The 22,201-nt window shown below is 39.6% G+C and overlaps 1 protein-coding gene across 1 annotated transcript in view; it reads left to right on the top strand.

Annotated features, from left to right (window-relative positions):
- The window catches only part of cckbra (cholecystokinin B receptor a), a 48,111-nt gene that overhangs the window by 14,158 nt on the left and 11,752 nt on the right, over positions 1-22,201 (top strand). The window contains exons 2-3 of the mRNA XM_079615224.1: positions 1,641-1,889; positions 18,706-18,967. Coding sequence (XP_079471350.1) covers positions 1,641-1,889; positions 18,706-18,967 — 511 coding nt within the window. The remainder of the gene's footprint in view (positions 1-1,640; positions 1,890-18,705; positions 18,968-22,201) is intronic.

The following is a 22,201-nucleotide window of genomic DNA, read 5'->3' as shown; positions in this document are numbered from 1 at the left end:
CCACGTACAGCCTTCGCTCCAACCCCTCTTGCAGAAAGGAAAGCATGGTACCGATCGAACATCTTCGGGGTTCTTCTCGGTGAGAAAAACACCACTCAACGATCAGATTCCACTTCAGAGCGTAAGCATGTCTAGTAGAGGGTGCCATACGGTGCCCTGTCTCTGAGAGAGGAGGTCATCTCTGAGAGGAATGGGCCAGTTCGGGGAACCAGGTCCGGTTGGGCCAATAAGGGGCAACTAGCAAGACCTGCTCCTCTTCCTCCCTGACTTTGCACAGAGTCTGTGCGAGAAGGCTCACTGGGGGAAACGCATACTTGCGTAGGCCCCGGGACCAGCTGGGTGCCAGTGCATTGCGTAGGCCCCGGGACCAGCTGGGTGCCAGTGCATTGCGTAGGCCCCGGGACCAGCTGGGTGCCAGTGCATTGCGTAGGCCCCGGGACCAGCTGGGTGCCAGTGCATCCTAGCTGAGGGTCTCCTCAGCCAGGGAAAAGAACAACTGGCAATGGTACAAGTCCGGAGAGGCAAACAGATCTATCTGTGCGGCCTCGAAGTGGTCCCACATCAGCTGGACCGCCTGGAGTCTCCAATCTCCCAGTGCCACAGGCTGTCGTGAGACCAACCTCAGGCAAAAGAAAAACACCACATGAGCACATGAACTAGGGAACAAAAGACGGATCATGAGCATCCAGATGCCAACGAGACAATACATCACATTTCTCCTGTAATGTATTAGTAATTTATTCTGATATGCAGTGCAGGAGGAGCCTCAGTTGCTACATTTACCAGACGCTTTTATCCAAAAAAAAACGTACATTGCATTTCAAGGTACACATTTACATTCTTATCAGTTCTTTCTTTCCCTGGGAATTGAACCCATGACCTCTGTGTTGCAAGCGCCAATGCTCTACTGATTGAGCTACAGGAAAGCTTAAACAAAACTTGGTAGGTACTGTTCCATTGAGAGCAGGTACTGCTCCTAGCAGAGCAAGTGAACAGAGGAACCGTCAGGGTAGGTCAGGGGAACATGAAAATTGAGGAGCTGTCACAACAGTAAAAGTTATTACACTACACTCAGGCTGACACTGAACACTAATGAGCAATACACTGTGCCATTGGGATGACACTATTAATTGTAATGGTGCCAACACCACTGACTGTGACTGACTGCACTAGCCACAACTTCACAAACTTCAATTTTATGCTTTCCAAAGTTTTCCATTTTACTCCAAATTCCATCTGTTTATGCCAGGGACAAAGAGCAATGTTTATGAATTCTGTAAATATGCAAATATGTCCTTAATATGTAAACAAACTTAACTAATCAGTAAGTAATATCGAATGTATTACTTATAGTAGTAGCTGAAGTGTTAATGTAGTACTACTCATTAGTCCTGCATTACTTACTGCATAGTTACTTATAAAGGACTGACCATTATTATAAAGTGTTACCGTTATTTTGATTAAAGATTATGAGGGAACATGAATAATACATTTAAAAAATATGTTCACGGATAAATCATTTATAATAGATACTGCAATATTCAATAAAAAAAGAAAAAGAAAGAATTTTGATTTGATGGTGACATTAAAGGTGTCATAAGATAATGCATTTGTTGTTGTTTTTTTTCCTCTCTCCTTAGAAATTGACTCGGTGAGGATTATCCTTTACTCACTTGTCTTTCTCCTGAGTGTTTTTGGGAACTTGCTGATCATTGTGGTCCTGATAGTAAACAAGAGAATGCGGACTGTCACCAACTCCTTCCTGCTCTCGCTGGCAATTAGTGATCTCATGATGGCCATCTTCTGCATGCCCTTTAATCTCATCCCCAGCCTGCTGGAGGACTTCATTTTTGGAGCCGCAATGTGCAAGACAGTCGCCTATTTCATGGGTGAGGAGCGTTCAATTAAGCTTTCTCAAGTGGAAGATTCATGTTCGATTCTTCTTTGTCATTGATCATTGTTCAATAATGTATTAAACACTAAAATAAACTTTCATTACAGAGCCAAACCTAATAATCTAAAAAGCCTAATGATTACATTTTTAGATTATTAGGATTGGAACATAAGCTCTGCAGGACAGTGGCACTTGGGCCAAAGTTGCTTCCTCCTGCTCTGTTTTTAGGGTGAACATCTTATTATAGTATTTTTGTTATAATCTGTAACATAATTTGGTGTGCTAATGCCAAGCATGCATGTTAATTACTTTTGGCAATTCATAATTTTTTAATTCATAATTAAGCATAATTACATATTTCTGAAATAAATCTCTATTGTGTTTTGAGCTGTCTATATACCGGTACTGTACACTGTTAGCCCTTACTGTAGAAAAAGCCCACATTCTTACAATATAATACCATTTTCCATTAAAACAGTAATATACAGGAATATACCTACAGGAATATACTGTGAATTAACAGCGCTCGAAAAGTCGACACTCAGAGGCTGTGTTCCCAATCACACCCTATACCCTCATTCACTATTCCCTACACTAGTTCACTAGTATAGTCCACTTGAATGAAAAGAAGTGAGTGAATTGAGACATTGATTAACACCTGATAAGCAGAATCACTGAAGGACAGAGAAACAAGAACAGAAAAAAGAGAAACACAAGAACTACAACTGACTTCCAGCCACACTGAGTGTGAAACCAGTTTAACATTATTTATTTCAAGTTCTTGTTGAGAATTAACAGGGATTTAGTTAATAATAAAGTTTATCGTCACCATGATGGAGATCAGTATTTGCTTTAGTTGGTCTCTTGTACCTTACCTCAAAGACTTTGTTCATTTATCTCTCTTCGGCTGCTGTAACAGTGAGTGTATAAAGCACATTTGTTACAGCAAGAAAAAGTCAAGGGGAAGTTGATCAGGAGTTTTTGGTTTTGTGATTTCAAAATCATACATGATTTATTACTTTTTAATATATGTGAGCTGTGAATTTCTGGTTTAATACCATATATCTGATAATCTACAACATGAAATACAGCAATATTTCTGAAATCAGGTCAACTGAAAATTTTTGAAATCATATAATGCATTAAAATTGTATTAACTCCGGCTTGACTCTGACACGCACAGACATCAACAATCATCATATGAATCTCAACAATGGTGATGATCAAAAGTTTCATGTCGCAATGCATGCTGGGTACCAGGATAGTATAAAACTCCCCGCATGCTCTGCTGCATGAATAATAATTAAAAATATATATATTCCTACCATTGTTGAGATGCATGTTCTATTTTGTGATATTTCTGTGTTTCTACAAGACAGTGTAGCTCTTTTATTTTTGGTTATGCATGTGTTAGAAATAAATTAGTCATTGTTGCTGTTGTTTCACAGTGGTGGTAACGTAACACTTTTAATTGACAATTAAAGTCTGAATGAGTGAGAATTAACTTCTCAGGGAATGGACAGGCCACATAATGATTTTGTCATGATAGTGAATATAACCATAATCATTCACAAACTCTGTGTGTGCACAAGTGTGACTTGCAAAAACACAGCTCAAGCAGCAAGATTAAAAATAATGAGTTGGCATCAGCAACCCAACTAAAGCAAACACTGATCTCTATAATGGTAACTTCAAATCAAACATTTTCAATTAAACATCTCAATAACTACTTCTGTAGATATATGACAGAAATAAAGTCATACTGGTTAATAATATGTGTAATAATGTGTTATGGCTGGAAGTCAGTTGTAGTTCTTGTGTTTCTCTATTTTCTGTTCTTGTGTTCCTCTTTCCTTCAGTGATTCTGCTTGTTAACAGCAGGTGTTCATCACTAATGCTCAAAAATCACTTACATATTCTCTTAATGATCTCACTGCAACACTGTCAATGTTACTTTTTACTCTTTGTAGTGTGGATGTTCCTGTGGGGTTGAAAGGGTTAACAGTGTAAGATAAAAAGACACACCCACAAAATGTATTTTAACAGTAATAAACTGTATGTTATAAAACAGGTTTATACTGGCAACACTGTTGCCAGTAGTTTACTGTAAAATTTTGTTTTTTGGGTCACCATTGTGCTGAAGAGTAGAGCCCGTGCTTCAGTCCAGGAGAAGATCTAGAAACATCGATGATACGCTGCATGTTGCTTTATTTAACAGAATGTAATTGCTGGTTCAGTGGAAATCTTTTTATGTACTTAAGTTTTTTAATGGTTTCTAATGGAAGTTCTTAACTCTTTTCTCACATTATTAATGCATTACACATTTTAGTTTTACACATTTAAATTACAGTTGGTAAATTTAAGGCCAGTCGGTTTCTGCAAGTGAAATTAGTTTTAAGGCAAATTTTAATTTAGTGCATTTTACAGTCACAAACTGTATAATACAGTAAATAACTGTAAAAATAACAGTAAATTACTGGTAACAGTGTTGCCAGTATGTTACTGTAAAAAAACCCGGTAAGGTCTAACAGTGTATATATGCGGCCACTTTGCATAGCACTGCAAAACAAATCCATTTTTATATATAAGGACTAGGTGTTTAGGAAATTGTTGTTGTGGTTTTTGTCGACATGTAATGCTTTTGAAGAAAATAACATTAAAGGGGCTCTTATTTAGGTTTGTGAATGGGCTAGAGGTTTTCAAAGTCTAAGACAATGGGCCTCCCTTTTGACACAACTTACCCAATGGCGCCCCCCCATTGGGTATAACAATTTTACTTTTTAAATTTATTAAACTAATTATTAGGCTATAATTTGTACCACTCTCCACGTCTCCCCTGGCATGCTCTGGAGCCTCTCTGGGGAGGCGCTTTCCACCCTTTGAAAACCCCTGGACTAAACGATTGAACACAGTTTAGGATGTCATCATCTATCGTGACATCAATCATATATTAATTTTACAAGCAGACAACTGTTTTAAACATAGACTTAAAGCACTTAAATCAGAACACAGGCACATCCTGCTTAGCTTAATACATCATCTAGTCATCTCTAGTTAAGCTCTCTGGCAGCCCCTAAAAGCTCAGCCCGTCTATTCTCAATTATAGGTTCAGTCTGACTTGACTATAGATGTTGCACTTCACCATTAATTAGTCATTGACTGTGCTATTTCTCCTGTGATGTCTCCTCCTCCTTGAGCAACACTTTTTCATGCCCCACATCATACTAACACTAATCAATATGAAAAATACATTTTTGTGAAACCTGTGGGGCATTAGATTGAAAAGGAATGATTCAAAGAAACTGACACGACATAAGATCATTAAGAAGATCACAAAGAATGCTGTGCCTATAGCAAGATTTTTTTTTTTTTCAGAGCATTCCATCTCATTCTTATTCTGTTTTTCTTTGTTAGAATTTGACTGCGTTTCATAAAACCAGCAGTATTTTTCTTTACTCTGCGTGTAATAATTGCTAGGAATTTACAGGATTATAGAGTATTATGTAAGGAATAATTGATGACAGGCCGTTGAATTATTAGAAAAATAAAGCACACCCGAGGTGGTAATAAGTAAAACAGTCATAAGTATCAAATTACATTCATAACCGGCCTTACAGTAAGTGTGTCCCCGGCTTTATGCAGTTATTAATGCAGTTATGAGAGAGAGAGAGAAGCATGTGCCTCAATATTATTAAATTAATTTTAATTAATTCGTTCATTCTTTTTTTCTATTAGTGACCGTAGACTAGCCTAAATGAAACACAAAGCCCTTTTAACAAGTAGGCTATAGGCCTATCTATCAATAATTATTTATTTGTTATATTATCTGCAATAATTACGAAAACCCGTGCATTATTTAAATATTCAGTTTAATTTTCTATTGATTATATAGGACTATATACTTTATTTATTAAAATTAAACTGCATGTTTCCATTGATTGTGAAGTTAGACATAGAAAATTGCAGATCAACCGCATGGAGCTGCATGGTTTTTCTTGTTATAAATTTTATCCTATTTTCCGTTATTACAGTTAACTACGCGAAGTGATATGGAACTGTAATGCGGTCAAGACATGCCTGGAACTACTTTAGCCGTGCAGTTTCCTGAAAATAATTGCACACCGTAGAACGTTCATCAACCAATCAGATTCAAGCATTCAACGGCCCTGTAGTATAATTTACAATAAAGTACTGTAGTCAGACATTTACAGTGAAATGAATGGGTAATTTTCTTACAAATTACTGTTAATCAACAGCAAAATGATGCTGACATCGCAGTAATTTAGATTTGTCTTCATGAGGAAATTTGTTTCCACCGTTGATGCATACATAATGTGGCATTCGAAATATGAACAGACAAAACACCGACTACGCCACCCTGGGAGTTTCACCCAGGGAATGATTTTACTCCCTTATTGAAATTATATTAATACAATTAAGGACACACAGGTACACGTACAATACAGCCTAAGACGGGTTCAAATTTGAAGAAACTACTTTATTTCAATAATTTAAAACACTGTAAAACCATCTCTCGGGGAAGAGAACACAGACAAAGACACAAAATAAACAAACGTATAAATGCTGAGGCTTACCGATGGAGGAGAAAGGAGTCAGAGGCAGTAAGAAATCCCAGGGAAAGTTCCCCAGTAAACACAACCACACCACAGTGAACACAAAAGATGATGAGAAAGTCAACAGCACACCGGAAGGGGACACTACCACCCAGACACCAACACCACCATCGGCTCTCAGTCACTGTAACAAACAAAGAAGAATGAAACAAGCACACACACTCCTTTAACAAGGATTCACCAAAAAGAATAGAAAATACAGAAAATCTAAATCTTTAAATGAAAGGAACACTTATCAAAAAGTACAGACAATGACTGCCAAAACCAGCAATGGTTATAAAAGGGCAGTATAAAGAAAACTATATATATATATATATATCTAAAGATATATAAATCCAGTAATCCGAAAAGAAAAGGAATAAAACAAAATATAAATACACTTATTAATCCAAATTGGAATGAACAAACAACAAGAAAACAAACTTCATAATCAGCAAAATTATAATATAAAGCCCCAACCCCTTGAGCTATATTCAGACATCATAAAAACAATAGCCCACATGAAACAAATGACACATACTGTTGGCCATGCAGGCGTAATGGCCCCGTAACGTTTAGTATTAAATGGCAAGACGAGCGCACAGCAATATGCTCCAATTGCTGGTACAGGTTCAATAAATACGTATAAAACAGTAGTTCAGGGAAACCAATGGTCCAGGAAAGACAGCCGTACAGGGCAAAATAAGTGTCTTAAAGACAGCCGTGAAGGCAAAACAGCAGCTAGCGAATCAACAGTGTTGCTGGCGACGATCTCCAGTTACACCGGCCTCATTCCTGTTGTTTACACACAAATATTATCATTAACCCTAATTAAAAAAATGAAAGGAATAATCACACATCATGGCATACATACCGATCAAGCAGCATTCATTTACACCCGAGGGAGACAGCTCGACGCGTGCCGACGTCACCGATAATGCAGTAGCGTTTATTGAATGTGCTGACTGACGAGATGGAAAACTGGGCCCCGAAACGGAGATCTATGAGCGTCCAACACATAATAACCATCACTGCAGATAAGAACAATATATTGGCGTGGAGACAACGAAGCCACTACCCTACCTGTCAGCACAGCAGAGCACCGGAGAGAGCGACCCGGAAGCACAACACAACTTCCGTCACTGACGAGCAAGAGAGCGCGTTAGAAGGACTACTCGCGATATTTATAGGATGGAGCCTCACATGAGGATTGGCCAAAAGTACGCCAGATACACATTACGTATTAATTAATACTGCTACAATCTACCCCAGCTTTTTGTATCGGCGCCCCGACGATAAGCAACTCTTGCTACTCACTTCCAGGGCCTAAAGAGGGCAGCACAACAGTAGACACAAAAGTCACGCACCTAAAACCATTTACGAGAACAAGCGATACACAAGTCCTCCAACATGATTAAAACACAAGTAAGGCACTTGTTACAGGTCCTCTACCTTTACGGCTACTCGACGAGAAACAAGTGATACACGAGTCCTCAAACATGGCGGCTAAATAACGAGAAACAAGTGATGCACGAGTCCTCAAACATGGCGGCTAAATGACGAGAAACAAGTGATACACGAGTCCTCAAACATGGCGGCTAAATGACGAGAAACAAGTGATACACGAGTCCTCAAACATGACGGCTAAATTACGAGAAACAAGTGATACACGAGTCCTCAAACATGGCGGTTAAATGACGAGAAACAAGTGATACACGAGTCCTCAAACATGGCGGCTAAATGACGAGAAACAAGTGATGCACGAGTCCTCAAACATGGCGGCTAAATGACGAGAAACAAGTGATGCACGAGTCCTCAAACATAATACAAGTAAAAACAGAACCCTCAGCGGGCCATATTTTTAAGACTCGAACTGGTCACTCCCTAAACGTGCATGAGCTCGACAAACTTTAAAATTACACTCTGTAACACTAGATACCATTCCGCTACTGTTGGTCAACACGAAATTAAAATCCACCCAACCATTTGACAAGATGGGGACCTGACAACCCTACAACCGGGTAACGCATTTAGAGGGTGCGAAACTAGGTCCAGGGACGGCCGCAGCCTGTTCCTGGCGCAGCCTCTCATTATCGGCTCTTGACTGCTCAATTAAGTCGCTCAACTCCTGTACCTCTCCCTCCATACTTACCCTACCCAACAAAGGGAAACCCTACCCAAACAAAGGGAAACTCTACCGTTAGGAGATAGGAAGGCGGAGGAAGGACGCCAGCTGCTGTTTTGCCTATAACACACAAAAAAAAACAAAAAAAAGAGCGAGAAAGACAACAAACAACAAAATTGAACACGTCTTGGCGTTAAATTGTACCCTGCCGACTACGCCAGATTGTGGCATTCGAGATATGGACAGACAAAACACCGACTACGCCACCCTGGGAGTTTCACCCAGGGAATGATTTTACTCCCTTATTGAAATTATATTAATACAATTAAGGACACACAGGTACACGTACAATACAGCCAAAGACGGGTTCAAATTTGAAGAAACTACTTTATTTCAATAATTTAAAACACTGTAAAACCATCTCTCGGGGAAGAGAACACAGACAAAGACACAAAATAAACAAACGTATAAATGCTGAGGCTTACCGATGGAGGAGAAAGGAGTCAGAGGCAGTAAGAAATCCCAGGGAAAGTTCCCCAGTAAACACAACCACACCACAGTGAACACAAAAGATGATGAGAAAGTCAACAGCACACCGGAAGGGGACACTACCACCCAGACACCAACACCACCATCGGCTCTCAGTCACTGTAACAAACAAAGAAGAATGAAACAAGCACACACACTCCTTTAACAAGGATTCACCAAAAAGAATAGAAAATACAGAAAATCTAAATCTTTAAATGAAAGGAACACTTATCAAAAAGTACAGACAATGACTGCCAAAACCAGCAATGGTTATAAAAGGGCAGTATAAAGAAAACTATATATATATATATATCTAAAGATATATAAATCCAGTAATCCGAAAAGAAAAGGAATAAAACAAAATATAAATACACTTATTAATCCAAATTGGAATGAACAAACAACAAGAAAACAAACTTCATAATCAGCAAAATTATAATATAAAGCCCCAACCCCTTGAGCTATATTCAGACATCATAAAAACAATAGCCCACATGAAACAAATGACACATACTGTTGGCCATGCAGGCGTAATGGCCCCGTAACGTTTAGTATTAAATGGCAAGACGAGCGCACAGCAATATGCTCCAATTGCTGGTACAGGTTCAATAAATACGTATAAAACAGTAGTTCAGGGAAACCAATGGTCCAGGAAAGACAGCCGTACAGGGCAAAATAAGTGTCTTAAAGACAGCCGTGAAGGCAAAACAGCAGCTAGCGAATCAACAGTGTTGCTGGCGACGATCTCCAGTTACACCGGCCTCATTCCTGTTGTTTACACACAAATATTATCATTAACCCTAATTAAAAAAATGAAAGGAATAATCACACATCATGGCATACATACCGATCAAGCAGCATTCATTTACACCCGAGGGAGACAGCTCGACGCGTGCCGACGTCACCGATAATGCAGTAGCGTTTATTGAATGTGCTGACTGACGAGATGGAAAACTGGGCCCCGAAACGGAGATCTATGAGCGTCCAACACATAATAACCATCACTGCAGATAAGAACAATATATTGGCGTGGAGACAACGAAGCCACTACCCTACCTGTCAGCACAGCAGAGCACCGGAGAGAGCGACCCGGAAGCACAACACAACTTCCGTCACTGACGAGCAAGAGAGCGCGTTAGAAGGACTACTCGCGATATTTATAGGATGGAGCCTCACATGAGGATTGGCCAAAAGTACGCCAGATACACATTACGTATTAATTAATACTGCTACAATAACACAAACACAAATAATATGTTTAATTATTAACATACAATCAAAAATAGTTGCTGACATCACAAAAAACAACAACAAAGAATTTACTGCTCTTGTCTTACTGTGAATTCACATTGTAAAGTTGTCCTTAACCATGCTACTGTAAGAAATTATATTGTTTAGTACTGTAATTTTCTGTAATTCACAATAATGGTCACTATAGTGTTCCATTTGCATGGAATCTTGGACCTTGCATATTCATATTGAAATTTCTGATCTAGCCAAGTCAGAAGTGTGACAAATGAAAACATTTGTTAAAACAATGACAAGGTAGAATATAAAATTAGCAAATTGGCTGATTTTAAATTAGTCAAACTACTATTATTAGCATTATTTCAGCATAAAGATTTACCAATATCTCATTTCAAACTCATTGTATGTAGATGGATATTTCAGATTTATCTTTGAAAGGTGTGACATCATCTTGCAACACAACAGTATTTTTCTTCCATCGGCTAATGATGCATAGACTGTCACATATCAACCTAGTCACCATCATCTGCACTACATTTCCCATCACCCTCCTTGGCTTCCACCTGCACATCATTCACAATCACTCACACCTGCACATTATCATCACCCTCATTACTGCCACTATAAAGGGTTTCTCTCCTCAACACAGTTCATGGTCCGACCTTGTTTTCACTTAGTGGACTATTCCCCCTGTCTCCAGTGATCTCCCTGTCCTCTGTGTCTCCACCAAGATCACCCTTTGGACTCCACTACCCTGCTCACCTCATCCCTGAACATTTGTTATCAATAAATCGCTATTCACCATCCATTTTCCTCTTCAGTGTCTACTTACTGTAACAGAAGGTCGGACCAATACCAAATATGGATCCTGCAGTGCAGCTCCCTTTGCATCGACCAGGACCAGTATTCTCTTGAGGCCCACGCGTTCCTCGATCTGGTGTGCCTTACCTCCTAACCAGACCGATCATTGAGTGTCTTTTACCACACAAGCCTCAATGCTGAGACAAAGGCATGCCTGCCCGGTGTGAGGCTTCGAGAGAACTTTGAGGCTTTTGCGCAGTGGGTGTTGGCCAGCGGTGAGTCCCCGTTCACCAATGGCCATCCCAGCGATGGTGAACTCACCATAGATATACATAATAAAGGCTAGATGTCTTACGGCGGAGTCTCTAACGTCATCACCCGGTGGCCATCTTGTCACAGGCAAGCTTTCTGGCGGGCTCTGTGGTACCTGATGTAAGGTGAGTGATCTGCACGGACACAAATACTCGTATCTCGCTGAAATCTTGACGGATTTACAAACGGTTTGGTTTCTTACAAACGGTTTGGTTTCTTACAAACTTTATTAACGTGGCTATAATTCTGGATGCTTGAACATGAATAATTATAATATTATATATTTCAACATAAGTATGCAGTGTCATAACTACATCTCTGACGTTTATAACAAACCAACCTGTTTGAAAATCGGTAGAAAATTGCAGTAGCACCTCACTGCAGTGCACGAGATCCAGGGGGCGGAGTTCCAGATCTAAGGGGTGGAGATTATTAGGTTTAGGGGTGGGTTTAGTGATCAGGCGGTGGAGATTGGTAGGTTTAGGGGTGGGTTTAGGGATCAGGGGCTGGAGATGGGTAGGTTTAGGTATATGTAAGGTGGGACGAGTTGGATCTGGATCCAACTCCTCCCCCTGGATTTAGTGTTCTGCAGTGAGGACCATCTCGAAAATTGAGCAAGTGGTTATTTAAAAAGTATGTAAAAAGTACATGTACCATTAAAACACAATGTTATGAGTGAGCGAGCTGACTGTGACAAGATGGCCGCCAGGTGCGGACGTCGACCTCCATTGGCCAGCAGCGCGGACGAAACATCTAGCCTTTATTATGTATATCTATGGAACTCACCACCATTCCAGAGCCTCATCCCAAGATGGCCGCCGCCGTTCCAGATTCTTGTCCCAAGATGGCCGCCGCTGCTCCAGAGTCTTGTCCCAAGATGACCGCCGCCGTTCCAGAGCCCACGTCCCAAGATGGACACCACCACGCCAGAGCCCTCGTCCAAGATGGCCGCTGCCACGCCAGAGCCTTCTGCCGAATATACCAAAACTGCCAGCTCCGCCCTGGTCTCCCAAGCTGCCGGCTCCACGCTGGTCTTCTGAGCTGCCGGCTCTGCCCTAGTCTCCTGAATGGCCGACTCCACCCTGGCCGCCTGAACCAGCACCGCCCTGGAGGCTTCCTGCTCCAAATAGGCCATGCCATCGTCACATATCAACCTAGTCACCATCCTCTGCACTACATTTCACATCACCCTCCTTGGCTCCCACCTGCACATCATTCACAATCACTCACACCTGCACCTCATCATCCTTTTCAGTGCCACTATAAAGACACACTCCTCACCACAGTTCCTGGTCCGACCTCGTTTTCACTAAGTGGACTATTCCCCCTGTCTTCAGCAATCTCCTTGTCCTCTGTCCAAGATCACCATTTGGACCCCACTACCCTGCTCACCTCATCCCTGCACCTTTGTTATCAATAAATCACTATTCACCATCCATCTTCCTCTCCTGTGTCTACGTACTGTAACACAGACATCAGTATCGACTAACACAATGGTGACACTCAACAAATTATAAAGAGTTATTACTATAAAGAGTAATACAAAATATTAATTCTGAACATTACAAAATAAACAAACACAAACTTGTTAAAAGTGAAACAAAAACAAGTGCAGCACAGATTAAACCAACAAGAATGAAGAAACTCCACAGAATAATCTATTCAGAAAAAATATCAAGAGATTTCCAAGAGTGCAGTTATACAAGAGAAGTCCTGTGGAATTACTGTGAAAGTCATGCAGTTAATAACCTGGAATATACTGTAATTTCCCACTGAAAATTTTAACAGTGTAGCTCTCTGGAATACTTAATTCTGATTGGTCAAACGCAGCACTCTGCAGTCAAAACATTAAGCTGTATACTGTTGTCCCTGGCAACCAATCTCCTACACTCTGCTAGTTTCTGTCACATCACTCTGCAGTATTTTTCTTCTCACATAGAACTCATTCTCAATTCTATATTTTTGTCCATTTATTTACTAATTTGTCAACAAGCAATGTAATACGTGGAAACATTTTCAATCAGGTCATTTTTGCAAAATGAACCCCTCCGGGATGATTGTCAGGGCCCAAATAAATGGACTGACTGGTGTATTGTTCATCATGCCTTACACAGTGTTATACATATTTATAAGTGTTACATAATATAGAAGCTATAAGTCTTCAGGATCTGTGTAGCACAGCCTGAAATCAAAGCATTTCGTCTCTGAATTTACTTGGCACTGAGCTGGACAGCAATAAGTCATTCTCACACTGCAAAGCGTTGGCCTTGAGTCAGTGGAAGAGCACGTCGTCGCCCCACCCCCACCTGTGAGAACATTCCATCCCATTCTACAGCTTCACTAGCATTCTGTGGCTTTCTCTTGTATTACCTTGCTCACAATATTGCATTAATCTGATAGTACTTTGGGATCCTAGTTTTAGTCAGCCAGTGGCAATCAATGCACAAAACCATTATGAGCCATTGATTTCAACCCTCAGTGGTCATATTTGCTAATGTCTACCTACAAGGAAGGAAATTACCCCAGAGCACAAATCACTGTCTGTGCGATTGGTAAATGCAGTTACAATGGCTGCAACATTTGTGTACACCGCCGTTTTAATTGAGTTTTAAATTAGGCATAATTTTCAGCCAGTGTGAATTCTTTTGAGATGAAAATATGATCTGGAATACATCTGGGAGCATAAACGCAGACAATGTATCTTGTTAATGTGAAAAATATAGCCTAACTTTTTTTTTCTTTCGTTTATCCAAAGAAAAAAAAATCCCAGTAAAATAGCTTTCTGTGAAATGTAGTTTTAGACTGAATAGAGTCACAATACAGTTTTTACAATACAGATAGTTTCAAAGGAGCTTTACAGAGATAACAGGAAAATAATGCAACAAAGTTTGTTTCCAGAAGAAAATAGCATCACAGTCCAGCTTGAGTACCGGTAAGTTCTGTGATGTTTCATTTTTGTTGTAAAAAAAATATTAATTTAGTTCATTTATATATGGTCCTGGTCATATAATTAGAATATCATCAAAAAGTCGATTTATTTCAAGAATTCAACTTAACAGGTGAAACTAATATATTATATAGACTCATTACTTGCAAAGTGATATATTTTAAGCCTTTATTTGTTATAATTTTGATGATTATGGCTTACAGCTTATGAAACCCACAAAATCAAAATCCCAGAAAATTAGAATATGTGACCGGTCACGGAAAGTAGGGACACAAGTCGGTTCTGGAGCATTTTGAGTTATTCACAGATTCTGAAAGTGTAGTCTCCAAGCTTTCCAACGATGTGTAACACATGGTAATCTGATAATATTTGGAGAAGTTGTGGCCATTTGAAGGTAGGCACTCAAAAAAATTCAAAGTGGAGAAATCTGCCTCTAAAGATTGAGCAGTTCTCACCTCTCTGCTGCTGGGAGTGACAATAGGGCTCATTTACATCTCATTTAGATAAGCCATACCCCCTGTAAAGCTCCCTTTGTAAAGCTGTAAAGCACATGTTGTTTTATTAACATTAAATGGATAGTTCTCCCCAAATGTTTAGTTAATTGTCATCATTTACTCTCTCAAGTTGTTTTAAACCTGAATATGTTTCTTTATTCTGTTGAAGTTATTTGGAAGAATGTGGGTAACCAAACAGTTGATGTTCCCCAGTGACTTCTATATTTATTTCCTATGGAAGTCAATGGGGACGAGCAACTGTCTGGTTACCCACATTCTTCCAAATATCTTCTTTTGTGTTCAGCACAATAAATAAATAAATACAGGTTTGGAACAACATTAGAGTGAGTAAAGAATGACAAAATGTTTATTTTTGGGTGAACAATCCCTTTAAGGACAAGCGGCTGCATGTTTACTATTAGGGCTACTGTCTCTTTAAGACCTGAAAGCAACGCGTCTAATATGTACGCATAATATGACACGCAGATTTCTCTCAATTTAGACATAACCAACTTTCTTTATGTAAACCTTGAGTGTATTTGACAGTATTAGCTCAAAAAGACTCGAAAGATAACTTAGTCCAGTATCCAGGCGCTGTTAGACAGGCTTTTAGTGCATGCGCGCGTCGGCTGTTTGCGCGCAGAAAAGCGCATTAGAACAACGCTTCAGCAGCGAATGACATGTTTAACCGGCAAGGCTTTAAAGCACATGCAAATAATGAACTTTTGAGAACTGCAGTGTCCTGTTCCTCTGCGTAAACATTTAATGTGAGTATTTGTCGCGTTGTACACTGGGCTGTTGAGACGCAGACTGCTACAAAAGCACGCAGCAGCTTGCTTGCAGCAAGGATCACAGCGCAACTTTGAACTATATCGATGCGATATGGTCTAATTCCATATCCCATTTAAAAATATATATCAATATATTTTTTATATCGATATTATATTGCCCAGTCCTACCACGCTGTTCCCTTGGAGGGCGGGGGCAATAACAAAAGAAACAAAAGCCGGCTTATCTAGTATGGAAATACACACAGACAATGACACGCCCCTACTGCGAGCTAGAATCTCACAAAACAAGCCGATTTCAACCTAAAAATGTACGATTTTAAATATACCAATATTGATATCTAAAACATGGAGACGCTTCTTCGTGATCTCAACTAACAGATTCTGCAAAAAAGCGAAAATCACCAGTTTTGAAAAAAAACCGCTACTTTCTCATTTTGCTCAAAAGTTGTGCTGCCGACTTGTGTCCTTACTTTCCGTGGCGGGTCACATATTACATGACATCACACAGTAATTACACAGTAATACCATGGTCATTGAACCAGGTTTTGGTTCTTTTGGCAGTGTGGGCAGGTGCAAATCCTGCTGGAAAATGAAGGAAGCATGAAGTGCTCTGAAAATGTCCTGGTAGACAGATGCGTTGACTCTGGATTTAATAAAGCACAGTGGACCAAAGTCCTCTTTTCTGATGAGAGTAAATTTTGCATCTCATTTGTAAATCAAGGTCCCAGAGTCTGGAGGAAGAGAGGAGAGGCACAGAATCCACGTTGCTTGAAGTCCAGTGTAAAGTTTCCACAGTCAGTGATGGTTTGGGGTGCCATGTCATCTGCTGGTGTTGGTCCACTGTGTTTTCTGAGGTCCAAGGTCAACGCAGCCGTCTACCAGGAAGTTTTAGCGCACTTCATGCTTCCTGCTGCTGACCAACTTTATGGAGATGCAGATTTCATTTTCCAAAAGGACTTGGCACCTGCACACAGTGCCAAAACTACCAGTACATGGTTTAAGGACCATGGTATCCCTGTTCTTAATTGGCCAGCAAACTCGCCTGACCTTAACCCTATAGAACATCTATGGGGTATTGTGAAGAGGAAGATGTGATACGCCTGACCCAATAATGCAGAAGAGCTGAAGGCCACTATCAGAGCAACCTGGGCTCTCATAACACCTGAGCAGTGGCACAGACTGACCGACTCCATGCCACGCCGCATTGCTGCAGTAATTCAGGCAAAAGGAGCCCCAACTAAGTATTGAGTGCTGTATGCTCATACCTTTCATGTTCATACTTTTCAGTTGGCCAGCATTTCTAAAAATCCTTTTTTTTTTGTTTTTGTCTTAAGTAATATTACAAATTTCTGAGATACTGAATTTGGGATTTTCATTAGTAATCAGTTATAATCATCAAAATGAAAAGAAATAAAAATTTAAAATGTATCAGTCTGTGTGTAATGAATGAATATAATATACAAGTTTCACTTTTTGAATGGAATTACTCAATTAAATCAACTTTTTCATGATATTCTAATTATATGACCAGCACCTATATAGCCGCTCTGGAGAAAACCGTGAAGTCATCGTCCAGCTCAGTTCAGTTCTCATATAATGGTGTCAATGTAGGCAGATCAATGTTATTGTTGAAAATTAAATTAAATGTTCAATTTAATGTCCCCAACTAAGCAAGCCAAAAGCCAATGACAACAAAGGTGAAAAAAGGCAAAAAAGGCGACAGTGGCAAGGAACCAAAACTCCATCAGGAGGCAGAATGGAGAAAAAAACCTTGGGAGAAACCAGGCACAGTCAGGGGGCCAGTTCTCCTCTGGCCAACGAATGAACAGTGTATGATTATGATTCAAAAAGCATTATAGGTCAGAAGTCAGATTGAATTGGAACAACCAGAATATTATCCAGTTCCATCTGGTTGAAGATCAGAGTCATCACACCGGGATGGAGACGGGTTTGTTGAGGATCAGTGCTGATGGCTGTCGTGTTGATGAGGCCTTCGATGAGAGTCTAGTGGACACAATCTCTGCTGATACTTCAGGAATGCGTTGTGGTCGTGTCTAGGGTGCAGGTCCTCCTTCTGGTCTGAATCCAGCTGATTACAGTAAACCTCGGAATAAGCAGAAAGACGAACATTAGGTTGATGCCTTTCTACTTGATGCAAGATTATTCTATTGCATTATCTTGTTTATTTATTTATTTATTTTTACCATGGACGTAAGTTTTTAAACAATTCACTTGGGTAATCTCAATCAGTTAGAAATCCATCTGCCCTAGTTGTTGGATAATCAACAGAGGTTCTGCAGCAGCAGCCCTGGTTTCTCATTAGCATTAAACCGTGCAACATAATGAAATAAGCACAGAAAAACATGGCATAAAAAAACATACTTGTTCAGTGAAAAGTAATTAATCAAAGGAAGTTCACAATCAATTTTGGGGTGAATCTGAGATTTGTTTTTTAAAATGGGGGCATACATTAAAATTATTTGTAAAGTGTGCCAAAGCAAAACGTAGCAAACGCTGGATAATATACATATTCATGTATGCAAACCCCATTAGCTGCAGCTCTCAATCCAAGAGGTTCCACAAGCCTTAGTGTTTGAATATGATGAAATAAGGAGGGGTAGGTGCCCTAAGCAGGAATGCTTGTAAGAAAAAACTCTGATGCACAGCAACATAATCATAAAATACACAACCCCCAAAACATTTATGGTAAATACATGTTGGAATACAGACTGGTAGGTTGAGAACTGACGAAGGTTCTGTACCTAATACTGTACCTTTCATCCAGCAATTACTTTTCTGTAAATGAACAGTATTCAAAGTGTATCCTTTTTTAGCTTTAAGATTAGTATATAGATTATGTTATATATTATAAAATACACAAATATTTGAGTTTATGAGCATTGCATTATATATGATTACATATTAATTTATATCCTTCTCTTGTCTACACAGGAATGTCCGTCAGCATTTCCACCTTCAGTCTAGTGGCCATTGCTATTGAAAGATACAGTGCCATTTGCAACCCGCTGAAGTCAAGGGCATGGCAGACCCGTTCTCATGCCTACAAGGTCATCGCTGCCACATGGGTACTATCTGTGGGTATTATGGTGCCCTATCCTGTGTTCAGTATACTGATGCCAATCAACAAGCCGAACAACATCACGGCTCACATGTGCAGGCTTGACTGGCCCAACAGTCAAGTGGAACAGACTTGGTTAGTCTTTTGACACCATTACTTTTATCTTAACTATTATGCAATAACATGAAGGCTTAAAGGTTACGTTTTATACACACTTACACTCAGGGCGTCACATTAATAAGGTTTCATGTGAAAATAATTTAAGAATTATAGTATATTGTTTTTTCTTATTAAAATGAATACCACTTTTGACAAATATATAAAAAAAAGCTAATTAGTTGGTTTTATTGTACATACATATTTAAAAAAAAAATCATTAATTTCTACAAATTTATCGTCAACACAGACGCAACCCCAACTCAGAAACTCAAAGTTCAAAGGCTCAAAGAAAATCCCAGTCATAATTATGACTTTGTGGTGGTTCATAATTTGTGTTCAATCTTTCTGACATGATTTCAATAGACTATAGGTCTACAAGGATTGGACATGCCTTTTCCACTCATTGGGGCTAAATATTTCATCACAAAATCAGCCAGGTCTCAAAAACTTTACAGTTACTACTGCTACAACAACAAAAACTAATATTACCATTAATAAAAAAATAAAATAAAATAAAACTCTACAATATCTTCAGTCATTAGTTATCATACTTTTCACTTTAGAATACTCATCCAAATAATTAGTGATTCCTTCTGAAGTATTTGGTAATACTTGAGTCATTACTAGTGAGTTACAATTACCTTCACTTTAAAATTAATTATAGATGATGTATTATTCATATTTAGGGATGGGAATTGATAAGATTTTATCAATATCAATGCCACTGACGATTCTGCTTATCGATCCGATTCTTTAACGATTATCTAATTGATTACTGATATCACTGTGTGGAAAAAGTAGTCATATGCTTTAGCTATACAACGATTCAGACGTCTCATGAGTTTAGTGTTGGAAAGATCAGTTGTTATAACCATTCATTAAAATGAATCGGTTAAAAGGAGTCATTAGTTTGCGAATTGGACATGTCATTATCGGACGTGTAGGCCTACGCGTTGTGTGATTATCCCTGCAGTTAGGACATCCCACAAGATTTGTGTCAATGCAAAAAACATTTCATCACTGGATAGGTTTTTTCGTTTATTTAAAGTGTGGTTTAAAGCTGAATGTGCGGAACGCTTTTCAGAGAAGATAAGGCAACGTATTTTAGCACAATTCACACCCAGCGGTAATTCAGGAAAAAAAAATCTCTGAATGCTCCATATGAAACTTTGGTCTTCCGACCTTTTACCATAGTGTCGATTTATTTTCATTATTATGTGCGAGGGAGAGTGAGCAAGACAGCGGTTAGTTTGAAAACGGTGAAGCTAGTTTATACTTTCGCCTGGCTCAGAAGAGAAAGAGTGCGCGCGCACATGTTTAGTTAAACATAACCCCTGTCACAAGCGCAACAGTTCATCTACATCAGAGGTTCCCAACCTTTTTTTTGTGCCAAGGACCAGCATATTCATAAAAAAAATTCCAGGGACCAGTTGTCAATTTTAATACCTCAATTTTAAGATGCATCGTTTTGAAACATAGCATTGTGTAAAACTAGCCTGGCTCCGCCCTCCTAGGCCTACTTCCGCTCAATTTTAATTTTCCTTCAGTACTACGTCTGGGATTGTGGTATATTCTTGGGTTTTCTCCAGTCATTTTTTTTAACGGTCCAATCAGCGAACAGAGGGAGTGGCTGAGAACAATGACGTTGAGGTTGTGCGCTAGTTTGAGTCGCGACCAAACGTTAGCGATTGGTTATGGCAGATCCAGAGTGGCTCTGGGCAGATCCAGTAGTTTTAAACTTCAACAGAGTACCTGCCTTCAAGGAAGTTAACGCTTGTCAATGGAGAGAGGCCAGACTCTCTGTACAAATGAAATGTACGAGAGTCTGGTAGAACCAGGCTAGTGTAAAACAGTAACAGCCTATCATTTATGTGAACCAGGTGGCAAAAAAGGCTAACTGTATGAATATACCAATCTTTTTAAACTTTAACACCAGTTTACAAAATGTTTACCTTTTCTCGGTAACACTTTATTTTGATGGTCCCTTTGGAACATTCTGTTAACTATAAGTAACTGTGCAAATACATGTCAACTAACTCTCATTAGAGTATTAGTAGACTGTCTGCTTAATATCTGCAAACTCTTTATTGTGATGCTCCTCCAACAGACACTCTACTGACTATAAGTAACTTTGCAACTACATGTCAACTTATTCTAACCTTAACAATCTACTAATGCTCTACTAACACTCTAATGATAGTTAGTAGACATGAAGGGGCAATGTTACTTAGGGCCCTTTCACACCTACCTTGTTTGGTCTGGATTTTCGTACTTTTCAGTTTGATTCGAACCAAAATTACAGGTGTGAAACCTCCCCCGGACCACGGTCCGGACCAAACTGAACAAATGTTTGGTTCGTTATAGTGTGAAAGTATTTTCTGTAAGGTTCGGACTTTCAGACCATTTACAGGAAGTTCTGGTGGTTCCCGCGTAGCCGAAGAAGACAAAGATAGCAGGAAAAATGAGCCGTGGTAGCACATGGGGAGAGGAGGAGACAAGGTTTTTATTTGAAATATGGTCTGATGACATAATACAGTAAGAAGAAGTCAACTGGAAAACCGCTTGCAGTCTTCTCCTGCTTTCCTGCCGGTGGCGATAAAATGTTCGCACAACGAGGACGTTCATTTGGCGATTTTGAACTAGCATCGCGTATAGTTGGTGCTGCGGGTAGTAATACCATAATAATAACAATATAGTTTCAACGATATGCGTCTTTTCATTCATTGTTGTCAAAGTTACCCGCCGATTTGACAACACGCTGACGTCAGAAGCACGTCCGTTTACAAACCAATCAATGTCGAGATGCCGCCCACATAGATGATGACGACAGGACGCAAGCATGTCATGTAAAGTTCTTTAGTGCGCTCGCATAGTTGCAGTGTGAAACCAAACCAAAACTTACCGAATGTATAAAATGTATCAAAACATGAACTTTGGTTCGGACCTTGGTGTGGACTTTCAGGTGTGAAAACGCCCTTATAGACAACATAATGTGTTAAAGGGACCATCCAAATAAAGTGAAACCACCTTTTCTCCCATGCAATTAGGCCTACTTCAAAAGCAACTCACACAGCACTCACTCACTAGAAGGTGGCAGTAGCTAATGGCAAATTGTATGAAAATACCAGCCCATTTCACCTGTCAAATCTCCCCAGAACCACTAAAGACAATCACATCAACAGCAAGTGTTTTCACTCACCAACAGATGAC

This window comes from Phoxinus phoxinus (assembly GCF_949152265.1).
Source record: "Phoxinus phoxinus genome assembly, chromosome: 6".
Lineage (NCBI taxonomy): Eukaryota > Metazoa > Chordata > Actinopteri > Cypriniformes > Leuciscidae > Phoxinus > Phoxinus phoxinus.
This window is presented reverse-complemented; position numbering and strand designations above follow the sequence as displayed.